Genomic DNA, 22,953 nt, shown 5'->3' on the forward strand with positions numbered 1-22,953 from the left:
TGAATTCAAATAGAGTGATTTTAATTTTTCGAGCTACCCTGCTATTTAGGTGCTTAACCAAGCAATTTGTAGTTCGGGTATTTGTAGTTTTTTTTTTTTTTTTTTTTTTTTTTTTTGCTAGAGTAATGATTTTCATTTGCTGTTTTAATTAGCCATATAGGAAAAAAATCAAGATGTTTAGGTGAATTTATAAACCCCAAAATTTTAAATTTTATATAACGAAATAAAACGTTCTTAATTCATTGCAATTACAACAAGGGTTAAATTAAATTTGTAAAGATATTTTCTCATAAGCAAACGATTTCGGCAACCAACTCAAATCCAAGACAAGAAATTTTCGTCTTTCCTTTTGTTTTTGTAAAAATTATGGAATAATATTTCATGTTTTATTATTTTTATGAAAATAATAATTTATAAATTAGAACCAAATTTTAATTCAATTTTATTAAAATTTTTTAAATTAGGAACTTAGACAAATAGTATGTGAAAATCCAAATCGATTTTTTTTTAATAAAAAAAAAAAGGAATTGAGATCTAAAGGAATTGAGATCTTAATGAATTGAAGTTTATATATCGACCAAGCTTATATTAAATATTGAAAATTTAAAAAAAATTCTATTAGCACTCACAGACTTAATTTGGTGGTAAGTGAATCCGTGTAAACCTGAGAAGGTTTCAGGTTCGAATCCCCCAACCCCCAATTCAAAAAAAAAAAAAAAATCCTATTAATAATATCAGAAAAAGAAAAAAGTTAAATAGGAAAAAAATTCCTACCTTCAAAATCTTCTTACTTGCGCAGATGGATCGTTTCTTTTGGGCCAACAAGGATATTTGCCAAGCCCATTAAAGAAAAACTAAAGGCATTTGATAATTAATTATTTTAACAAATTTGTAAAACACATTATAAGACTGAATTTATTTCTCCACTTAAATTTAAATTATCAAATGACTATTTTTATAATTGTATGTACAGTAAAAAAAATTTAATTCTATTTATTATAATTTTTTAACTTAAAAAACTTAGATAAATAGTTTTTATTTAATATGAAATATTCTCACTTAAAAAAAAATGCAAAGATTGCAAATAGAAAAAGCATTCCGATCGAAATGGGTCAAAATGGAATGGAAAGGAATGTAATTCCTCGAGAAAGTTAAAATCTTTATATTAATTAATATATAATTAACTCATTTTAACTAATTTTTAAGATTATCTTTTATATATTACAATAAGCTATCTTCAAATTTTGCTATTTTTTCTAAGGAATTGGACGAAAATTAAAAAGGAAAAAGGAAAAAGTATATGGAGATTATTTATAGTTAGAGTGTAATTAAAATTAATCAAATTCATTAAAAGCTCAAATTAAGACTGAAAATTCAATTTATCCTTGAGGTTTTAGTAATCTTTTAATTAACTGAAATGGTAAATATATACAATCTATATTATTTATAAAATTAATTATATAAATATTGATAGTAAGTGTGGTAGAATGTTCTTCTTATAACTTTGACAAATATATATATATATTTATAGCAATTGAATAATTATAAATTATATATATAAAAGAAATCAAATTCCTATTTAATTATTTTTATCCATAAATCTTGCAATTACAACCAAATATTAAAAGAAAACATTTTCTATTATAATAATAAGAAGAATCTTAGACAAGTAGTTGAGCAAATATACAGAAGTTGGACGACTCTAAATTATACAATAGTTTCAACCTTAGAGAAGAAAATAAAAAATACAACATGTAAAATTATGATAATGCTCCCTACAGTCTCAACAAAAATACACTTACCCCAGTTTAAAAGAGAGTGGAATCCACGTATTCATGAATAATCAAATCCCTCGAAAAGAGGAATATGCAGAGGCCATGAAGGATTTTATACATATAAGGACATTCATAGAGAAGATGAAGGCAGCTATAGAGCACTAGAAGAAGAAATTGTTAAGGTGGGACTGAGCTTCAGAGTCTTCAAGATCATGTGATGGAGAATGTACATGTCTCCCTTCATAGGTTGTTATCACCATTCTCGGATCTTCTGCTAATCTCTCAACTCGTTTCTTTACACCACAATTATCTTGTGTACAACGATAATAGCTCCTGTATTTGCAATTTTTCTCAATTACTAAACATTATATTGCTAAACAGATTCTTATGCTAATCCTACAATTACAAGTATTGCTAAGGATTTCTTAATCATTTCTTAAAAAACTTAGCTTAAAATTCTAGTAGAAATTTCACATGTATGTGCATACATCATCCATTATTATCCAAGCCTCAGTGACACTCCTACATCCTGTGGCCAGACTGTTCTTTACTCTATGAGAATATTGAAGATCTGTTGCCAAATATATTGTAGTTAGGAAGCTGAACCAAGTGGGTAAGGTGGGCACTGTTTGAAGCAAAACATTCTTTGTAGACGAGGAATAATTTACAACTTTTGACTTGATCGACACCTATGTAGTCCTCTATGAGCTCATGCTCACAAGAAAAATTCTGCAAGCATGCACAAATGAGGAACGTACTCTCATTTATGATTGTGCAAGATTTTGCAATTTCAGAAAGCTGAAATCATTGCAGTAGAATTTACCTCCTCAGCACGAGCAAGATTCATTACTATTTGTACTTGTATCAAATAGAGAACTCAATTCTCAGTCAAGACAAGCAAGTAGAAGGCTTCAAGAGGTGGTCTTAAATCAAATCCTATCCATAGTTGCTTGGATCATGGTATTCTTGAGTCGTGGTACCGGTATATAGTATGTGGTATGTCAAATGTAAAATAGGTCATTACTGAATATGTTTAATTGGTATACTAATTTAATTTAAGACATATAAATTATATTTATATAATATAATACAACTAAATATATAATTAATAGTTAATATTATTTATATTTTTTTAAAAATATTTTAAAATTTAACTAAAAAAATAATAAATTATACTCTAAATTAATATTATCACCTATTCCATTAACATTTAAATTTACTACTCACTTTTAAAATATTATTTGTTTTCTTTTTACTTTTCCTTTGTTATAGCCTTGCTTCTTCCTCCTTTGCTTTTTTTTTTTTTCTCCTTGTGCTTGCAATAACATATTTATTTATCTTCTTTTTTCTTTCCATTCATTTTTTTATTTCTCATTGAAATTTCTATTTTGATTCAGATTGCATTTCTCAATGATTTGGCATCATTGAGACACAAAAGTATCACATTTCGGTGCACAGTACTCGAAATGTGATTCTCATTGATTTTGATTTTCAAGGTCGAGAGAATCTGATAACTATAATCTCACCCAGTTACGTGGAAAAGCCAATAAACTATATATATATATATATATAAACCATGGCTCAAAAAAGAGTCAATCATGAACTAATTTACACCTATTACTCTGTTGTCTAACTTGAAGATATGATCTACTTTGCTTTTGCTTATAAAAAAAAAATATAAATGATTCATCAATTCTTGCACTTTTTGTTTTTGGTTTTACATTGTTGATTTTGTCTTTAAAAAGCTAATAATTACTTCTTTTTAGCCACTTCCTTGGATGAAATGATTTTTATTATCAAATGATGATTAAATTTTTCAATCACATACTGCCCCAAGCCTGTAAAAACCTAACAATTATAATGAAACCAAGAGGATAATAATGAGAATGAGATAAAGGAACATATAGCATGTGTACAGGGGACTAGAAAAAAGTTAGTGTTAGTGTAGCTAGCTACTTAAAATCAAATGAAAAGGAGAAGATTTTTCAATTTGAATTAATGTAGATTGTCTCACCTTGGATGCAGTGTGTTCTTTACAACTTTCTGGCCGTACTTTCTCCATTTGTATCCATCGTCCAGCACATCCACATCGCTCATTGTCTTGAAGCAAAACCTAGGCTCTCTTACCTTCCTCCTCCCTTTGATCTTCTTCATTTTCAGTGCTGAAACCCCTAGATGGCCATCTCCACCACTTCTTTTGTTGCTTAAATACTCGTTCACCTCTCCCTGTGTCCTGTAAATATTGTCCAATATCAACCAACTTATATAAGAGTGAGAGAGAGAGAGTACATGCATGAGAATGAATGAAGATTCAAGAATCATCAATATACCTATGCCTCTTTAACATCTGCCCTCTATGAAAGATCATTTGTTTGCAAAATCATATATAGTTTTAATTAGCCTAAGTTACTTCGGAAAAATAATTAAAAGAAAAATGAAAGCTTTTAAATTAAGGAGAGCCTAGCTAGCTTTTCATTATTATCTTCTCAAAAGCGTAATCTCATTACCACAGATTTGCACTAGATCTTTGCACGGAAAAGAGATGGGGTCCTCCCAAGTTAGCTGACATGTCTTCTCTTTGCTTAGCAGCAGCGGATGAGATCAGTAGGGTTTCGGTGAGATTTGCAGTAGATGGTGCATCTGCTGCAAGTGAATGAGGTATAGTAAAGCCTTTCAGAGATTGGTGGCAACTACCCAATAGAGGAAAACTCGAGTTAGGAGCAAAAGAAAAGAAACCCATTTGCGTAGGCATCTCTTGCTCCTCAAACAAGCCCTGGTTTAGCATGGCTTGGGAGGCGGCTGCCATCTCTCTCTCTCTCTGTCTCTCTTTGAAGGCTAGCTAGAAGACCAGCAAGAAACGAGTAGCTAGGGCTCCTTATCTAAGAGAAAAATGAACTGAGCAACAGAGAGTGATCGATCTGTAGATGATAACAAGAAAGAAAACACAAGGAGAGGTTCTCTCAAACTTCTAGGACAGACAGGCGAAGAGAATTTACCAAGACAATGAAAGCAACCCAACACCTATAAATATGACTACCCACTTTCCCTTTTGCTCCTCTCTCTCGCTGTCTCTGTGTGTATGAGGAGCCCCCCTCTTGGAATCAAAATAAAAAAAAAAAAAAAAAAATAGCTCGCATCCCTAATATTCATTGATATTATATTGGAGTCATATGTCTTTATACATATTAATTATATAGTAAAAAAACAAAGAAATAGAAGATGACATTCTTTATGCATATTCATCTGAAGTGGGGTTCGTTTCCTAACTTTTCAAGCCATATGAATTTTGCAACACATGACCTGAAAAGCAACAAATTTTTGTGCATCAGAAAAGGTTAATGGAAATATTTTCTTTGTTTTTCATTTTGTTTTCTCTGTTGTGTGCGTAGGTCAACAATAGACGACAAATGGTTTTAGCTAGCCTGGTTTTATTTCTGTCTCTGCCAGATTGCATAAAACTTTCTGTTCACCGTATTGTCACCTTTAGTTGGCTCCAAGGGATGGAAAAGAAAACGGGTGAAAAATTTATATCCTCTACTTTTCTTTAAAGTGAAAATTTAAAGCATAAGGACAAGCCTTATGGGATGTAATTTTTTTATCAAGTTAAAAACTCTATTGATTATTATGAAATGCAATTTTCTGTACTAAGCATCGCATCATAGTCTGAGTGATTCAAGTGAAAATTTTAAAAAGTATTTTTTAGTTAATCCATTTTATCTCTCAATACTTTTCTTTATTAAAAATCCATTAAATTAAGTTTATAATTTTAGTAACATGAAATATAATAGACTTGATTTTGTATATTATTTAGTCGTAGGTAGTGTTTTGTTTAGTGTGATATTATTAAGTGTAGGATTTGTTTTAGAGTTGGATAAAAGAAAGAGCAATGATGATGAATCTGCGGTGCAAATCTCCTTCTCTGTATCGGCGGTGAAGATATCATTATGATTTGATGAAAGAGAAAAACAAGTCCCTACTCCCCGTTTGACTTTTTTGCAGAGAGAGAGAAAATGCTTCTCACCTTTCTCATCTCTTTTTGCCAATAACTTTTCTATATATGCTTACCAAAAAAAAAATTAAGTAAATAGCTTTTCTATATATATACTCTTAAAATTTTAGCTAACAATCATATAACATCGATTCAATTTATAAGAAAAAATTTAAATAAAATAAATTTATCATTCATAATAATATTTGTAGGTGGGTCGCCATTTTGGTATTTCTTCAGCTGCCTAGAAGCATAAGCAATCACCTTTTCATTCTGCATTAGCACACAACCCAGTCCCACACGGGACGCATCACAATAGACTGAGAAGTCTTCATTACTAGATGGCAGAGCTAACACTGGTGCTGAAGTCAACCTCTTCTTTAGCTCCTCAAAGCTTTCCTCACACTGGTCGGTCCACGCAAACCTTTGGTTCTTCTTAGTCAGTCTGGTCATGGGAGCTGCAATCTTAGAGAAGTCCTGAACGAACCTCCTGTAGTAAACTGTCAAACCCAAGAAACTCTTAATCTCCGTCACTGTAGTGGGTCTAGGCCAGTGATAGAGCATAATTTAGTCCATTTTATATTAATATTATTGATAAATATTTATATAATTTTTACTTAATTTATTATTTTTAATATTATTTTGCAGAAAATAGTGTAAAAGGAAGCATTGGATTAACTATATCTTTTTAACTTCATTAATTATGTTTTTATTGTACTTGGTTAAAAATTATTAACTTCATTTAATTTAGTGGAAAATTAATAATTATGATGGCTAAAATTCATGGGCAAGTTTTAAGGAGTTATAATTATGCAACTTTTAATGAAATTGAAAACTGGATAATTATTATTTTTTAATGAATTTTCAGAATGTTAATTGTTAATAAGTTTGGTATTCTTTACTAAATAAGTTTAGAATATTTCTAAATAAGAAGAATTAAGAAAAAAAGAAGTTTTAATTTGATAAAAAAAATACTAATTAAAATAGAAAAATGAAAGAAATTATTATAAAGAAATGCAGAAGATTAAATGAAAATTTTATGTTGACTTGCTATCAATTACATATCTTGTAAAATAAGTTTTTTTTTTCAATAAATATATTGTTTAATTAGAAGTAAATAAATTAAAAAAGTAAAATTTTTTGATAAGTTTAAATTAAATTCTATCTTGTTTCGTTTTAGTTTCAGTTTCATTTTGTTAAAATTAACTTAAAATTTTCAATTTACCTCAATTTAATTTAAAAATTAAAATTTAAACTAAATTTCTTAATGTTTTACTTTTAGCGCAAAAATAAGAGGCTCATTTCTTAATTTTTAGAAATAAAAATATATATATATATTTTTTAATTTTTAGCTAAATTAAACTTAAACTAAATTATGAGTTTATTTAAAAAAAGCAAAAAACTAAATAAAGTCAATAAAGACAACCGTGAACTTGAATATTAAATATTAATTTATGACGCTATAAATTATATTTGAGCATCATTATCTTTAGAACTTAGGAGAGAACTTGCTCTTTAAAAATTAACTTTTATATATAAATGCATTTTTTTGTGAGAAAAAATTTCCTCCAAAATATACGTTACTTTCATAAAACTTTATTTAAAATTATATATCCTCCTTTATCAACTTATATATTAAAAATTATAATTTTTTTTATTAATTTCTCAAAGTATATTCATCTTAAATATATTAAAATTTATTAAATATTTAAATTTTTTTAAAAAAAATTTAAAAATAAAATAAAATTATAATAATCAATTTATAGAATATTTTAATATAAAAAGAAATATACAATAGTTTTAAAATAATTAAAAAAATTGAAAAAAATTATAAAATAGATGAAGTATCCTCTAGAAATGATAATTAATAGTATCTTATTTATATCTCCTAATTATAATAATTATTGCGATAAAATTCTTCTACTTATTTTATTTATAATTATTTTAATAATTAATGTTAAATGTAAAAAATAATAAAATAATAAAATTTATCAATTAAATTATTAAAAAAATATTTAATAAAATAAATTATTAATTATTTATCAGCTATCTAAAATATTAATAATTAAAATACCAAAAATTTATTAATGAAATTTTATAATTATATTTTAAAATTTTCTTGTAGTAAATAGGGAGAAGTATTAAAATTAAAAAAAATAGTGATTAATAAAATTAAGTAATATTTTACTATAATTAAATTATTTAATTATATATTTTGATCAGAATATTTAGTTATATACTTATGAAGAAGCAAAAGTTAAAGAAATGGTGCTTCGGTGGATATAACGTAGAGATGATGTCACAATAGTACGAACTATTGGGAATAATATCCTGCAAGAGAACAGTCACTCTTTTCCTTCTTTTTGTTTTGTGGGGTTAAATTTTATAATTAATACATATTAATGCTTAAATATTAAAATTATAAAAAAGGAAAATTAAAAAAAAAATAAAAAGAAGAAGAAGAGAGAGAAGAAAGAAAGTAGGAGGCAGAGAAGATGGGGTGGCAAACTGGATCTTTTGTTTTTGTCTGTGTAAGTTGGCCATTATGCCTCTCTCTCTCTCTCTTCTCTCTTGTCTGTTCCCCAAATTTTTGTTTAGTTTCTCTTTACTTCCACAGTTTTGGCAGCCATGCCTGTTCTGTTTCTTCCTTTTTCTTTTTTATTAAGAAAATTTATATATTTTTTAATAAAGTATTAAAAATAACTATACTTATATCACACCATTGAGTGGAGTGGCTCAATAATAAGGTCTGGTGGTGTTTTGGCAGATCTCAACGCTTTGGGATGGGACCCATTTTGAGTTCAGTGATAGGTACCTTCCTACGGGTTAGATTAAATCAAGTGCCAACCATCAATCTAAAGGATAATGACTATCTTATCTAGATAATTTTTTTTTTTCAATTAAAAAAAAAAAGAAAACATATTATCAGTGAAAACTAGGTACAAGTAAACTTCAGTAATATGTATAAATTTGGTCATGTTGATAGAAAACCATTGTAACTAATAAGTATTTGGGAAAATTACTGATAAACCCTTTAATTAAACTTTATATTTATTACAGACAATAAATATTGGTATAATATATTTATTACATAGAGTAACTATATATTACAAATCAACTCTTATTATAATAAATATCTTTTCTAATTATTATGTATAAAAATATTTCATTAAACATTTTAATAATTTTATTATTTGGTCAATTCTGTTTAGTATCAATAGTGTTATAAAATAGAAAAAATTATATACGGTAGTTTACAAAACCTTGGTAACATATTAGATTTCATAAATATATATATATGGTAAAATGGGGAGAAAATAATGAAATTGATAAAAAAAAGAGTATGTTTGAAATATAAATATTCATTCTAAAGTTTATTTTGTTAATGAAAGAAAATTTGAAGAGTCATTTATTATTAATTTTTGCAAATTCAAAAATTTAGTACAAATATTTAGACTTTTTAATTAGTATACGTATCACTATATATTTTAAATTAATTGTGTACAAATTTCAAATAATTTAATTACATTGAAAACTTAAATTTTGTTATAATATGTGTGTTAGGAATACAAGAGATAAAAGTGAATTGCATAATTTCACGGTTTATTGCGCACTATATGATTATTAGTTAGAGCCGTAAACGAATCAAATTATTCATGAACTATTTAAAATTTAGTTTGACTTGATAAAAATTTAATCGGTCTAAATTCAATTTTTAAATGAGCTGAGATCGTATTTAATTTTTAGATTCGTTTATTAAACAAGCTAAACTTGAACTCAGTAATATTTGACTCATTAAAGTTTACGAGCTGACTTGTTAAAAAACTCGTGAACAGACTCGTTAAAAAACTCGTGAACAGACTCATTAAGGGATTCGTGAACAAACTTGTTAAGAGACTCGTGATCATACTCATTAAGAGATTCAATTCGAGTTGATTACACCTTGCCACTTAATCTATTTACTATATATATTATTAATTTTTATATTTTTATCCCTTAATTATATAAGGGATTATTAATTTATATATTTATTTATATATATATTTTTTTAAATAGACACTCTTTTTAAATTATTAAGTCTTTTAATAAATTATTATTATTATTACTTTCATAGGTTTATATATGTATTTATATTATTATTTTCCTATTTGATATTATATGCTTAATTTTATAAATTAAAATTTTTATATGATTTAAATATAAACCAATATGATTCTATTGATAAAATTTGAGTATAATTTATAAATATAATTATGTATTTAAATTGATTATATCTATAGTAATATATTTATTTTATGTAATATTTTATATTTATATTATATGTATAGTATTTTTTTATATAATATAAATTATATATTTAAATAAAAATAAATAATGATATATGAATAATGAAATGATAATAATCAATAATAATATATTAATAAAATTTATATAAAATTATCTATTGATTCTAATAATAAAATTATATAGATTTAATTAAAATTATATAATTTAAAAAAATTTCTCACCTGTAAAAGATATTTATATATAAATTTATATATTTATTATGTATACTTCAATTAATTTTTATGTAATATAAATATTTAAATAAATAATTATTAAATTTAGTATTATATCGTTAATTTTATATTAAATAAATTTTATATAATTAATTAAAGTTTGTAATTAGTATTTGTATAATTAATAATATTTGATGTTATCAATAAATAAATAAATATTTAAATATTAAAATTTAAATAATAAAAAAAATTTAATTATTTATTGTTAATGGAATAGAATCCAAAATTTTAGGAAAATCACCTTTCATTAATCACTATACCACAAATTCACTTTCATTAAATCACTATGTGTTATTTTACATATGAGTTGCTGAAACGATCTTTTCTATCCCACATCGGAAACTTATGGAAATGAAGAAGTGAAACTCCTCTATAAATAAATATTTTATTTTTTATTATATTTTTAATTAAATATTTCCATTTCAAAAATAAATTAAGTATTTGATCACAATAGAATTTAATTAAATTATATTTAATTTTATTAAAATCTCTTTTTGATATTTTAATTTAAAATTTTAATATTTAAAAATTTAAATTAATTAAATTTTATTAACAAATTTTTTAATCAAGTTTTCAAACTCGAATTTAAATTAGACTCGTTATTAGTTTAAATGAGCTTTTTAATCGAGATTTCAAATTGAAACTTGAATTAGTCTCATTATTAATTTAAACGAGTTTTTTTACGAGCTCAATTATAATATTTAATTTTTAAGTTGAGTTCGAACTAAATATTAGAACTCGAACCGAGTTCGAACTCAAATATATAAAATTTCTTAATAAATAAGTCTGAATTTTATAAAATTCGGGTCGATTCAAATACAACCCCTATTATTGGTGGATAATGGCATGATACAATTCTATATAATGGAAAAATGTGTTAGCAAGAAGTTTTTGGAAGTTGAGAAACAAATTTCAAAAGAGATAATCACAAACAGTTACTAGACAATAGTTAGGAATATAATTGGTAAAAACATATGATGACCGTTGGGCTCTTCCTCCCCGGTCTAGGGTCCAGCCCACGATGCAGGCCCATCACCCCGAAGCCCTCGAACCTCACGACTCGCACTAAGTTCAGCTCACTCTCTCCAAGGCCAGCCTGACCCTTCCGACTGGACCAGCCGATCCTCGTTGGGCTCGGCCCGTACCTCATCCTCTGGCCCAACCCGGAACTAGGAAGTAGATCTGCATGTCCCTCGTGTGGATCCACCCGCATGCGCGTCCTGAAAGAATCAGAGGCCGTTACGCATGGAGCAGAGATCTGATTCCCTCGTACGTCCGTATCAACGTAGCAGGGACAGGTGGACCAATGATATACGTTCTGTTAGCACGTCACTAGCAAACAAAAGGAAACATATAAAAGGAGAAATACTCTTCTCTAGGTCTAAGCTTTTCCAGTTTTACAAAACCCATTGTAAAACCCTATTTCTGGATCTCAGATCATCAATTGGCACCGTCTGTGGGAAAACGAAGGAGATCTTTTCATCACCGGAGTTCCACTCTTAACAAAACCCACTGAGATCCACGATGGCTAATCACAATGAAAGCAACCTTCACATCCCAAACGACCTGAGCTCTGCCCAAGAGGGGCAGCAGTTCTCCTTTTCTAGTCCTACAACACTAAATAACCAAACACCTATTCCTCTTAATCTCTCGCCAAGCTTGGCAGGGAATGCTCCCACTGCTACTTTATCTAACTAGGACCTTCAAACCATGGCCCTCCAACTGCAGAACACCGCCCACTGGTTGGGGCAGATAATGCAACAAAAGGGCCTCAACACCCCGATAAATACACTCCCAGTGGTAGAAGAACCCCAAACCAATGAGCCCCAACCTGCCCTTGACCGTCTTCAAACCAACAGCCGCGGTATCGTAGAAAGGGGGAGAAGAGCCGGAGATGAGGAAGAACCGGAGGCCTGAGTCCATGGAAGGAGGGTGAGGGAGATGATAGAAAATGACGAGGTTGATAATTATTCCGCTGGGACAACCAAGTGGACGAGAAGTGAAGCAGAGAAGGAGGAATACCGCTTGGAGAAAAAACCCAGGGAGGAAAACGAGAATGTGGACCAAAAGCTGCAGAAGTTGAGAGAGCAGCTCTTGGCCGAGCTGGGAAAGAAGGATTAGAGCCAAACCCTCCTGCCCACTTCTTCACATTTCTCGAAGTGGGTACAGCAGGAGACTGTTCCAAAGAAGTTTATGATGCCATCAATGACGGCTTATGACGGAGCTGGAAACCCACGAGAGCATGTCCTCAACTACAAGACTTTCATGGAGCTGCAGACTCTGTCAGATGCCTTGATGTGCAAGGCATTCCCAATGACACTCTCGGGGCCAGCGAGGGCGTGGTTTAATAACATTGAGGCTGGAAGTATCAGCAGTTTTGGAGATCTGGCCACTCGCTTCATCAGCCGGTTTATTGCCGGGGTGCCTGCGGATAGGAAGACGAGCTACCTGGAAACAATCAGGCAGAGAAGAGATGAATCACTCAGGGAGTACGTCGCTCGTTTCAATACGGAGGCTCTGCAAATTCCCGAGCTCGATGAGGGAAGGGCGGTGGAGGCCATGCAGAAGGGAACGACCTCTGCCAAGTTCTTCGGCTCACTAAGCAGGAAGCCTCTGACCTCACTAGCCGAGCTGATGTAGAGGGCTGAAAAGTATATAAGGCAGGATGATGCCTTAGTGACAAGCTGATTCGCCAAGGGAGCGGCAGGTAAGGAGAAAGCCCCGGAGGAAAGGAGGCCGGAGAAGCATGAGAAGAAACATGGCAAAAGGCCTGAGCCTTACAGACAGCCCTGGGAACGAAGGGACCAAAGACCTCTCCCTCCTCGGGTCTCAGAACAAAGGCCACTCCCTTCGTGGGTCCCAGAGAAGCCGACCCCACTTAACGCTTCTAGAGCCGAAGTGCTCATGGCCGTCCAAGATAAAGAATTCGTACAGTGGCCCAGACCCCTGAGAACAGAAGCCGACTAGCGAAATCCTGACAAATACTGTCAGTTCCATCGCACTCATGGCCATGATACCAATAACTGCTTCCAGTTGATCGCAAAAATCGAGAGGCTGATAAAAAGAGGGCACCTGAAGAACTTCGTGAAGAAACCGGAAGGACAAAGACCTCAGCCCAATTCGGCAACCCAAGCGCCGAGGAGAGCGGGAGCAGTGAATGATGGGTCTAGTAGGATCATTAACATGATTGTGGGGGGCACAGGAGGTCAGATGAGCCGTAGAGGAAAGAAGAGAAGTCGAAAGGGAGAAAGCAGTGGCGCCGAGGTCATGCAGGTCGTCGAACACTCTCCAGTGGCCATCACTTTCTCTCCGGAGGATGCTCAAGGTGTTCAAATGCCCCATGATGACGCCCTTGTCATTGAAGCTGTCATCCACAACTATCAGGTGAAGAAAATCCTAGTGGATGATAGGAGTAAGGTCAACCTGCTACTCTACCGGGTCTTCCAGCAGATGGGAATCCCTGAAGAACAGTTGGTCCGGGATCAGGCACTGGTCAAAGGAATCGGAGGAGTCCCAATACCTGTAGAAGGGAAGGTGAAGCTGGCTCTCACCCTAGGAGAAGCACCGAGGACTCGCACTCATTATGCGGTGTTCCTGGTAGTCAAACTTCCTCTGAGCTACAACGCGATCCTGGGAAGACTTGCGCTGTTTGACTTTGAGGCCGTCACCAGTATCAGATACCTGGCAATGAAGTTTCCAACAGAAGCGGGGGTGGGAATAGTTCGGGGAAGTCAGGAGGAAGCAAGGGCAGTGTACCTAGCCACGGTAGCAGAGCCGAGCTCAATAGAGGAGAGGCTGGATTCAGAAGTCTTGGAGGTCCGAGACGAGAAAACAAAGGCCAGGACAGAACCGGTGGGGGAACTGGAGATTTTTTCCTTATCAGAAGTAGAAACAGATAAAGTCTTCAGTCTCAACGCCGGCCTCACCAAATAGCAGAAAATTGAGGTCATGGCCCTAATCCGAAGTCACGCATCAAGCTTCGCCTGGAAGCCTTCTGACATGCCAGGTGTAATACCCGGCTGGAGTCCGGCATCAGAGTTCTACTTTCCGGTAGAGTCCGGGATGTCTAACGTCTCTAGAAGGGTCAAATTTATGTTTTTCTACAAGGTTTTGCTATATTTCATAGTTTTTACGTATAAGGAAATGTGTTTTTGAAAGAAAAGAACCAAGGCAGAAAAGCCAGGTTCGGCCGCCGAAGGTGAAAGTTCGGCCGCCGAACATGCATGGCTTTCGGTTTCACGATAGGCCGCGGAAGGTGGTCTGGCCAGCCACCTATAAAAGGCCCTCAGTCGGTTGAAAGGATAAGGATTGCCTTTTCTTTCTCTTTCTGAGGTGAGACCCTGTCCTTCTGAAGGTTTCTTCATGTTTTCATTACATCTTGCAAAGATTTGATTGAGTTTTATGTTCTTTTGAAGGTTTTGAGCTAAAAACACAAAGTTGTGAAGTTTGGAGAGTTTGAAGGAGAGTTGCTCCAAAACTCCACGTTAGGATCGTTCATCTTCTTGGTTACAAGAGGTAAGTGAAGATCTTGAATTTGTTTTTATGATTTCTGAAGGTTTTATGAGGTTTTGGGAGAGAGTTGCATGATTAGGGTAAAAGAGAGTTTTTTGATATTTTTGTGAGAAAAGCTTGTATATGTGTTATATGTTTTGTGTTGTTGGGGTTTTACGGTAGTTTCTGACCCCTTTGAGCATATGCTTAAGTGTATGCATGTTGAGGAATTGAGGTGTTTGAGTTTGGGAGAGTTTGGTGCATTTTGGCGTGAGGCAGAGCAAGGTTCTGCCTTGCTGATGAACCCAGCTTCGGCCGCCGAAGAATGGTTCGGCCGCCGAATGTGCTGAGGAGGTGGCTTCGGTTGCCTAAGCTTGCTCCCGAGCCTTTGGACTTTCGGCTCTAGAGGGGAGTTTCGGCCGCCGAAGATGCCCCCGAAGGTTAGAGACTTTCATCTCTGGAGTGTCTTTCAGCCCCCGAAACTTGCCCCCGAAAGGTGAGATTCGGCCGCCGAAGGTGCATGCTGAATGATCCCATAGTTCCAGACAGGAAGTCCAGGACCCCATTCTACGGCCTGGTAAGTATAGGAAAGTCCAGGACCCCATTCTACGGCCTGGCAGGTATAGTAAAGACCAGGTGCCCAGTCTACACCCTGGCAAATGGTAAGTACAGGTGTTATATACACATATACATATACAGTACAGGAAGACCAGGACCCCAGTCTACGGCCTGGCACGGAACAGTTACTGGGACTATGTAGTGACAGGTTTACCCTTGATGTGGATTGTCTGTGATATGATGCATTCCATAAGATCATGTTTTAATGACTTGTTTTACTATTCTACTCACTGGGCTATAGAGCTCATCCCACTCCCTTAACCCCAGTCTTGCAGGTTCAGTGTACAGTGTACAGGGGAAGTCCAGCAGAGTACAGAAAGAGAGAAGAGATTTGTAATAGCTTAGAGTGGACATGTACTATTAAAGAGATGTACTAGTTGTGTATACAGTTAAAGTTGTGCTTGACTTAGTTATTTTGTATTGTAAATCTTTTGTTATGTACATGATCTGTATATGTATATGTTTTTTACAGAGTATGTGAAAAACCAGGCTTACCAGGTATGAGTTAACCCATCTAGAGCAAGCTCTAGTCAGGGGTACAGAGTACAGAGTACAGAGTACAGAGATAGTGCATGCACAGGTTAAGCCTTGGTTCAGAAAAGAGTTTTTTTTATTTTCACAGAAAATGTATGATCATGTATGAGATTTACAGGTACACAGAGAGTATAGCAGGCTTGCTACGGGTTCTGGCGGCCTTAAGCCGATCTGAATCTTAGCACCGGTGACGGTCCATTTTGGGGTCGTTACACCAGGGATTGACCCAAAAGTGATGACGCACAAGTTGAATGTCCTCCCTGAAGCCAGACCGGTAAAGCAGAAGAAGAGGATAGTAGGAAGGGAGAAGCAACAGGCTACCAAGGAGGAGGTACTGAAGCTAGAAGAGGCAGACTTTATTAGGGAAGTCATGTACCCACAGTGGTTAGCTAATCCTGTACTAGTGAAAAAAGCCAATGGCAAATATAGGATGTGCATAGATTTCACTGACCTAAATCAGGCCTGTCCTAAAGATTGTTATCCCCTCCCTGATATTAATAAAATGGTTGACTCTACGGCCGGTTTCGATTACATGTCTTCTTTGGATGCTATGTCTGGCTATCATCAAATCCCAATGGACAGGTTAGATGAAGAAAAGACCTCGTTCATAACAGAAGATGGGACATACTGCTACAAAGCCATGTCCTTCGGGCTAAAAAACGCCGGGGCAACATACCAAAGACTGATGAACAAAATCTTCAAAAGCCAGATCGGCAGAAACGTAGAGGTTTATGTAGACGATATGGTAGTCAAAAGCCTAACTTTCCAGCAGCACATAACAGATTTGAGGGAGGTATTCGGAGTATTAGACCAGTACAGAATGAAGTTGAACCCAGCGAAATGTGCCTTTTTCATCAGAGGAGGAAAATTCCTGGGGTACATGGTGAGTGGGAAAGGCATCGAGCCCAACCCAGAGAGGGTAGAAGCCATATTGAATATGCCAGAACCGACCTGTGTAAGGGACGTCCAGAGACTGACCGGGAGAGTAGTGGTGCTTAATCGATTCATGTCGAGGTCGGCAGAAAAGTGTTTACCATTCTTCAAGAAGTTGAGGAAAGTGCCAAACTTCGAATGGACAGAAGACTGTCGGGAAGCCTTCAAAGAACTCAAAAGCTATCTCAGCTCGCCTCACGTGCTTAGTAGTCCCATGAAAGGGGAGGAACTTCTGATATACCTGGCGGCCTCTGAACAAGCAGTCAGCGCCGTATTGGTAAGGGTGGAAGAAGGAGAGCAGAAGCCTATTTTCTATGTCAGCAAGGTGCTTAAAGACGCCGAGGTCAGATATTTGAATATTAAGAAGATAGCATACGCTCTACTACTGGCAGTCCGAAAGGTCAGGGTTTATCTGGAAAGCCACCAGGGAGTAGTAATGACAGATCAACCCTTGAAGAAGATTTTGCATAGACCGGAGACCTCAGGTCGGATGCTAGCTTGGTCCATTGAGATTAGTCCTTATTGCCTAGAGTATCGACCTCGAACAGCCATAAAATCTCAGGCCCTTATTGATTTCATAGCAGAGTGCACATTCAGTGAGGAATAAGGAGAATCATCTTCAGAAGTGTCAGGGAAGGAAAGAAAGGAAGAACTTTTCCAAAAGTTCAGCTGGAAGTTATATGTAGACGGGGCTTCAGGCGCCGAAGGCAGCGGTGCTGGAATAATGCTTAAGGGGCCTGGAGGATTTAAGGTTTGCTACGCCCTACACTTAGAATTCAAAGCCTCCAATAACATGGCGGAGTATGAAGCCTTAATAAACGGGATGCTGGTGGCAATGGAAGTAGGAGCAACTGACCTCGAAGTAAATAGCGACTCACAGCTGGTGGTCAACCAGATAACTGGGGCATATCAAGCCAGAGACCCAACCATACAGAGCTACCTGGCAAAAGTAAAAGCTATAGAGGCTGAACTCAGAGATCGGGGAGTTCCCATCAAATTTCAAAGAATACCTCGAGAAGAAAATGAGAAAGCCGACCTGCTTAGTCGGTTGTCCAAAGAAGAATTAGAACAGCTCCCCGATGAAGTGTACATACAGCACGTCCACACGCCTGCTTTTAATAAAACAAACACGGTATTGCAGGTGGAACAAAGCCCGACTTGGATGACCCCATACCTAGAATACCTGGAGAAAGGAAAGCTCCCTGAGGATAAAGATGAAGCTAGAAAGATAGCAGCTCGTGCTGCTAACTATTAAGCAATAAGGGGGACCTTATACAAAAAAGGGAAATCCAGCCCGTGGCTCCGGTGTGTGAGCCGGGATGAGGCTACAAAGGTGATGGAAGAGATACACAAGGGAATGTGCGGAGCTCACGAAGGAGCAGAGACCTTAGCCAATAAAATATTCAGGCAAGGGTACTACTGGCCCACTGTTAAAAGGGAGGCAAAAGAGTTTGTCCGAATGTGCGACGTATGCCAAAGATTTGCTAACGCCATCAAAGTCCCAGCCACTCCTCAAGCCAGCATATCCAGTCCATGGCCATTCTCACAATGGGGAATAGACATCCTGGGACCCTTCCCCAAGACCACGGGGCAGAGGAAATTCGTAGTGGTGGCTGTAGAATACTTCTCCAAATGGCCAGAGGCGGAAGCAATAGCCACGATCACAGCTCGCAAGATGATAGACTTCGTATGGGGAAACATTATCTGCAGGTTTGGCATACCAAGAGTACTCATATCTGACAATGGCAGACAATTTGACGGCAGACAATTTGACTGCAGCACCTTCAGAGCATTTACGGCAAACATGGGCATATGGCACAAGTTTTCTTCAGTGGCCCATCCTCAGACCAATGGTCAAACAGAGGTTACCAACAGAGCTATCCTCCAGGGATTAAAGAAACGGCTGGATGGGGCAAAGGCGAACTGGGCAGAAGAGCTCAATAGTATCCTGTGGGCACTTTGAACTACCCCCAGAACGTCCACTAAAGAAACGCCCTTTGCACTTGCTTACGGCACAAAGGCCGTAGTCCCAGTCGAGCTGCAAATCCCCACTCATCGAGTCCAATTTGCTAACGAGAACAGCAACGACGACAAGTTAAGGAACAACTTGGACGCTCTCGAAGAAATTAGGGAGGAAGCTCAAGTCCGAACTGCTACTTACCAACAACGGGCAGCCCGTTATTACAACCAAAGGGTCAGGGAAAGAAGTCTAAAGGTAGGGGACCTAGCCCTAAGAAACTTAGAAGCTACGGGAAAAAGAGCAGCAGTGGGCAAGTTGGCACCAACCTGGGAGGGCCCATTCAGGATAGCAAAAGTGGTTAAGCCAGGAGTATACCGAATCGAAGATATGCAAGGAAATCCTGAGCCCCACGCCTGGAATATCCAACACTTGAATAGATATTTTCTCTGAAATATTTGTAAAGAAAAGCATTGTACTCTGAAAAACATGAATGAATAAAATAACATCATTCCTTCCAAAACGAGATTATCTTTATTATTGTGAATGATTCTCTGTAGAAAACAAAGAACAAAGCTCAGAAGACCTTTCTGAGATATAAAGATCTCAGTAAGGTAGAAGACCTCACTGAAGATATAGAGATCTCAGAGAGGTAGAAGGCCAGGATCACCAAGACCTCCTAGCACCAGAAGATCTCACTGAGATATAGAGATCTCAGAGAGATAGAAGACCTCACTGAGATATAGAGATCTCAGAGAGGCAGAAGACCTCACTGAGATATAGAGATCTCAGGGAGGTAGAAGACCAGGATCCCCAAGAACTCCTGGCGCCAAAAGATCTCACTGAGATATAGAGATCTCAGAGAGATAGAAGACCTCACTGAGATATAGAGATCTCAGAGAGGCAGAAGACCTCACTGAGATATAGAGATCTCAGGGAGGTAGAAGACCAGGATCCCCAAGATCTCCTGGCACCAAAAGATCTCACTGAGATATAGAGATCTCAGAGAGATAGAAGACCTCACTGAGATATAGAGATCTCAGAGAGGTAGAAGACCTCATTGAGATATAGAGATCTCAGGGAGGTAGAAGACCAGGATCCCCAAGATCTCATGGCACCAAAAGATCTCACTGAGATATAGAGATCTCAGAGAGATAGAAGACCTCACTGAGATATAGAGATCTCAGAGAGATGGAAGACCTCACTGAGATATAGAGATCTCAGGGAGGTAGAAGACCAGGATCCCCGAGATCTCCTGGCACGAGAAGATCTCACTGAGATATGGAGATCTCAGAGAGATAGAAGACCCCATGGATCCCAGGGAGGTAAAAGGACATAGTTCCAACCTCCCACAAAAGATTGGGGCAATCATAAGAGGCACCGACCTCGAAAAGTGACCGCTAGTCCTAAACCAGCTCAACTAGCCCAGAGAGAGGTCTAAACAGCAAAGAACCCACAAAACGCTCGAGGGTAGGCAGCTCGAAAAAAGAAAGGTTAAGTCCGACCTCACAAACGAGCTCGGGGCACCAAAGCGAAAAAAGCAAAATTCCGAACTCCTGAGCTCGCGAAATAAGCAGCGTCACGGACTATAGGCATAAAAACCTAAGCATAGAGCAAAGAACCGAGCTCCCAGCTCGGATAGACTCGCAACATGAAACACTCAGGTAGAATGAAGCTAAGTATAGAGGAAATAACAGAGAACCGAGCTCCCTCTATGAAAAGGCCCATAAATGCAGGAACAGACATTCGAGCTCATAACCAAGAAGAAAGGTAAAGTCGGCTAAAATAAGCCCACGCGATTACAAACAAAGTTTAGGGATTTACCCCCTCACCACTCATGTAGTGAAATGTTGAGGAGGTAAAGGGGCAACTCAGGGAGAAACCCAATGGTATGAGCAGAAGAGACCTCAACTTCATCCCCTGACAGGTCAGTACTAAAAGCAAAAAGTCAGCCCTGCTCGTCACCATTAAAAGGTACGTGACCTGACTTCTTATAAGATCGGACATATAGCTAAGAATCGAGCTCATGGTTAAAGACTAGTTCAGCTCGGAAAAAGCTTATGAATAAGAATATCTCAGTAAAATGGATAGGTGCATAAGTCAAAAGTTCAGACAATTGATAGAGTTTTGGTCCTGATGGGCTTAAAGGTAAAAAGGAAAAACAATACAGTGGATTCCTTAGAAAAATTATCAAGTACATGGCTTAAACATTTCACTCTTGACAAGCCAGATTGCTTGTAACAGCATAAGTAGCTTTATGAAGTTGAAAAATAGGCAGAACAGTTTAAGTGTGAACAGTGAACAAAAGTAAAATTTCATTAAAAAGTATAGAGAAATTTACAATCTAATCATCTAAGATTGGTGGAGGAAAGACCGTCCTCAGAGGACTCACATGTTTAGGGGCATCACCCTCAGCAACACTAGCGTCTATATCATCCCTTACACTGTCTACACTATCTGTGTTTACATTGTCTACATTGCTGCCCATGGGAGGTCTGGCCTCCTCTCGCTCAGACTCCCCAGCACCTACAAAAGGAACAATCTCCAGCCCTGGAGGTCCAGCACCTCCCTCTCCTAGTTCTACACCTTCCTTTTGAGGCTCGACGTCGCCCCCCTCAGGTTCGAGGACTCCCACATCCTCCGTATCCAGCTCGGACTCTGCCTCAGAAGGCCCAGCTGCAGTAAGAGAAGTCCCTTTGGGCAAAGGCATATCGTCCTCCCCGTAGATCACATCCTCACCATCGGAATCCTCCTCTTTGGCTCGAAGTACAGTCAAGGGGATGGATGGATTATGTCTGGCCTCCCTTAAACCTCGGTTGAAGCCAGAGACGAACATGCGGAGACCTTTATACCATATGGCCTCTTTCATCTCATTCGAAGCTTTATATTCCGTAAGTCGTCTCTCGCAGGCCTCAACTATCTCGGCTCTTAGCTCAGAAGAATTCTTATAATCTTGGAGGTAAGCTTCACTGGCCTGCTGGATCTCCTTCTTCAGCTCGGGGGACTCCTTATACTCCTTCAAATGCTTCTCAACCTCCAGCTGGACCTTATCCTCGGCTAATTTGGCCTCTTCAGACAGGGCTGAGCATCTCGTCTCTAGGGTCTTGACTTGTTGGCAGAGTTGCTGATTCTGAAGTTTAGACTCCTCTGCTGCCAAAGTCAAGCCCTTAATGCTATCGGCCTGCTTACTCAGCTCCTGCTTCAGGACCACAACCCGAGCTACAGCTTCACTCTTTTGAGCCAGCACAGCATCTAATTTTACTTTCAGCTGCTCGTACTGGCGCTGAACTTCCTCCTTCTGGCTCACGGCCTCGTCCCTTTCGCGCAGAGCATCCACGGTGGAGGACAGCTGCTTCAGAACTTCTCCATAACGAACCTCTGCTGCAGCTGCCCTCTCGTCAGACTCTTGGAGAACCCTCCGGATGTGAGACAATTCTGCTTCTAGGGACTGGGCATGCTTTCGCACCTCAGATGTCTCCTCCTCTGCCTTCTTACGGGCCTCCTTGGCTGCGTGTAAATCGAACTGAAGGGACCTATAGTCCTCTTGGGCCGCGGCGACATTGCCCCGGGCATCGCTGGACGCAGATAAATTCTCCTCAAGACGTGCTTCCTCGATCCGACGGTCCACCGAGTCCCTGAGGGCACGATCCCGGGCATCCATCTCCATGAATATGCCAGTAACCTAGTAAACAGGAAGACAAGCAAAGCTGAGAGGTAGAGAAAGGTAGAAACGAATTAGGAGTAGAAAAGAACCAAACAGAACTCACCATCAAAAGCATCTCCCTGGCAGTGTTTCCTAGCTGCTCTCTAGACCGAGCTCGGAAGGTCGCCTACTCTTGAGTAGAGCTGGCCAGATGACCAGAAAGAGCCAGCAGGCGAGGATCCGAAGCCTGAGTGACTCCACCGAACATTCGTTCTCAGATTATTTCAGCAACCACGGTCGCCGGAGTCTGATGGGTAATGTCCTCGGCATTCAAGATATCATTATTTGAAGCAGAAAGCAGGGGCACCACTGCAGGTTTCTCCTTCTCGAGGGGAGGCAATGCAGGGGCAGCACGCTTAGAACCCCGAGATTTCTTGGGAACGGGGGCAGGAGCA

At 36.9% G+C, this 22,953-nt stretch overlaps 1 protein-coding gene across 1 annotated transcript; it reads right to left on the reverse strand.

Moving 5' to 3' along the window:
* Nucleotides 1-1,623: 1,623 nt before the first annotated feature.
* Nucleotides 1,624-4,862, reverse strand: LOC110607354 (probable WRKY transcription factor 13). Its single transcript, XM_021746443.2, has 3 exons — nt 4,283-4,862; nt 3,790-4,008; nt 1,624-2,108 (listed from the first exon to the last, which is right to left on the reverse strand). Exons 1-3 carry the CDS (start codon nt 4,579-4,581, stop codon nt 1,937-1,939), a joined length of 690 nt encoding a protein of 229 aa, XP_021602135.1. The 5' UTR covers nt 4,582-4,862; the 3' UTR covers nt 1,624-1,936.
* Nucleotides 4,863-22,953: the final 18,091 nt, after the last annotated feature.

The sequence above is a fragment of the Manihot esculenta genome, chromosome 13 (genome assembly GCF_001659605.2).
Source record: "Manihot esculenta cultivar AM560-2 chromosome 13, M.esculenta_v8, whole genome shotgun sequence".
In the NCBI taxonomy this organism is placed as follows: domain Eukaryota; kingdom Viridiplantae; phylum Streptophyta; class Magnoliopsida; order Malpighiales; family Euphorbiaceae; genus Manihot; species Manihot esculenta.

Bases quoted from the DNA above. Each gene is read 5' to 3' on its own strand.
- LOC110607354 (XM_021746443.2), bottom strand. From the start codon at position 4,581: ATGGCAGCCGCCTCCCAAGCCATGCTAAACCAGGGCTTGTTTGAGGAG. The intron at 4,009-4,282 runs GTAATGAGATTA...CAATATTTACAG, and splicing joins AGATCTAGTGCAAATCTGTG to GACACAGGGAGAGGTGAACG. The intron at 2,109-3,789 runs GTGAGACAATCT...TTGCAAATACAG, and splicing joins AAGAACACACTGCATCCAAG to GAGCTATTATCGTTGTACAC.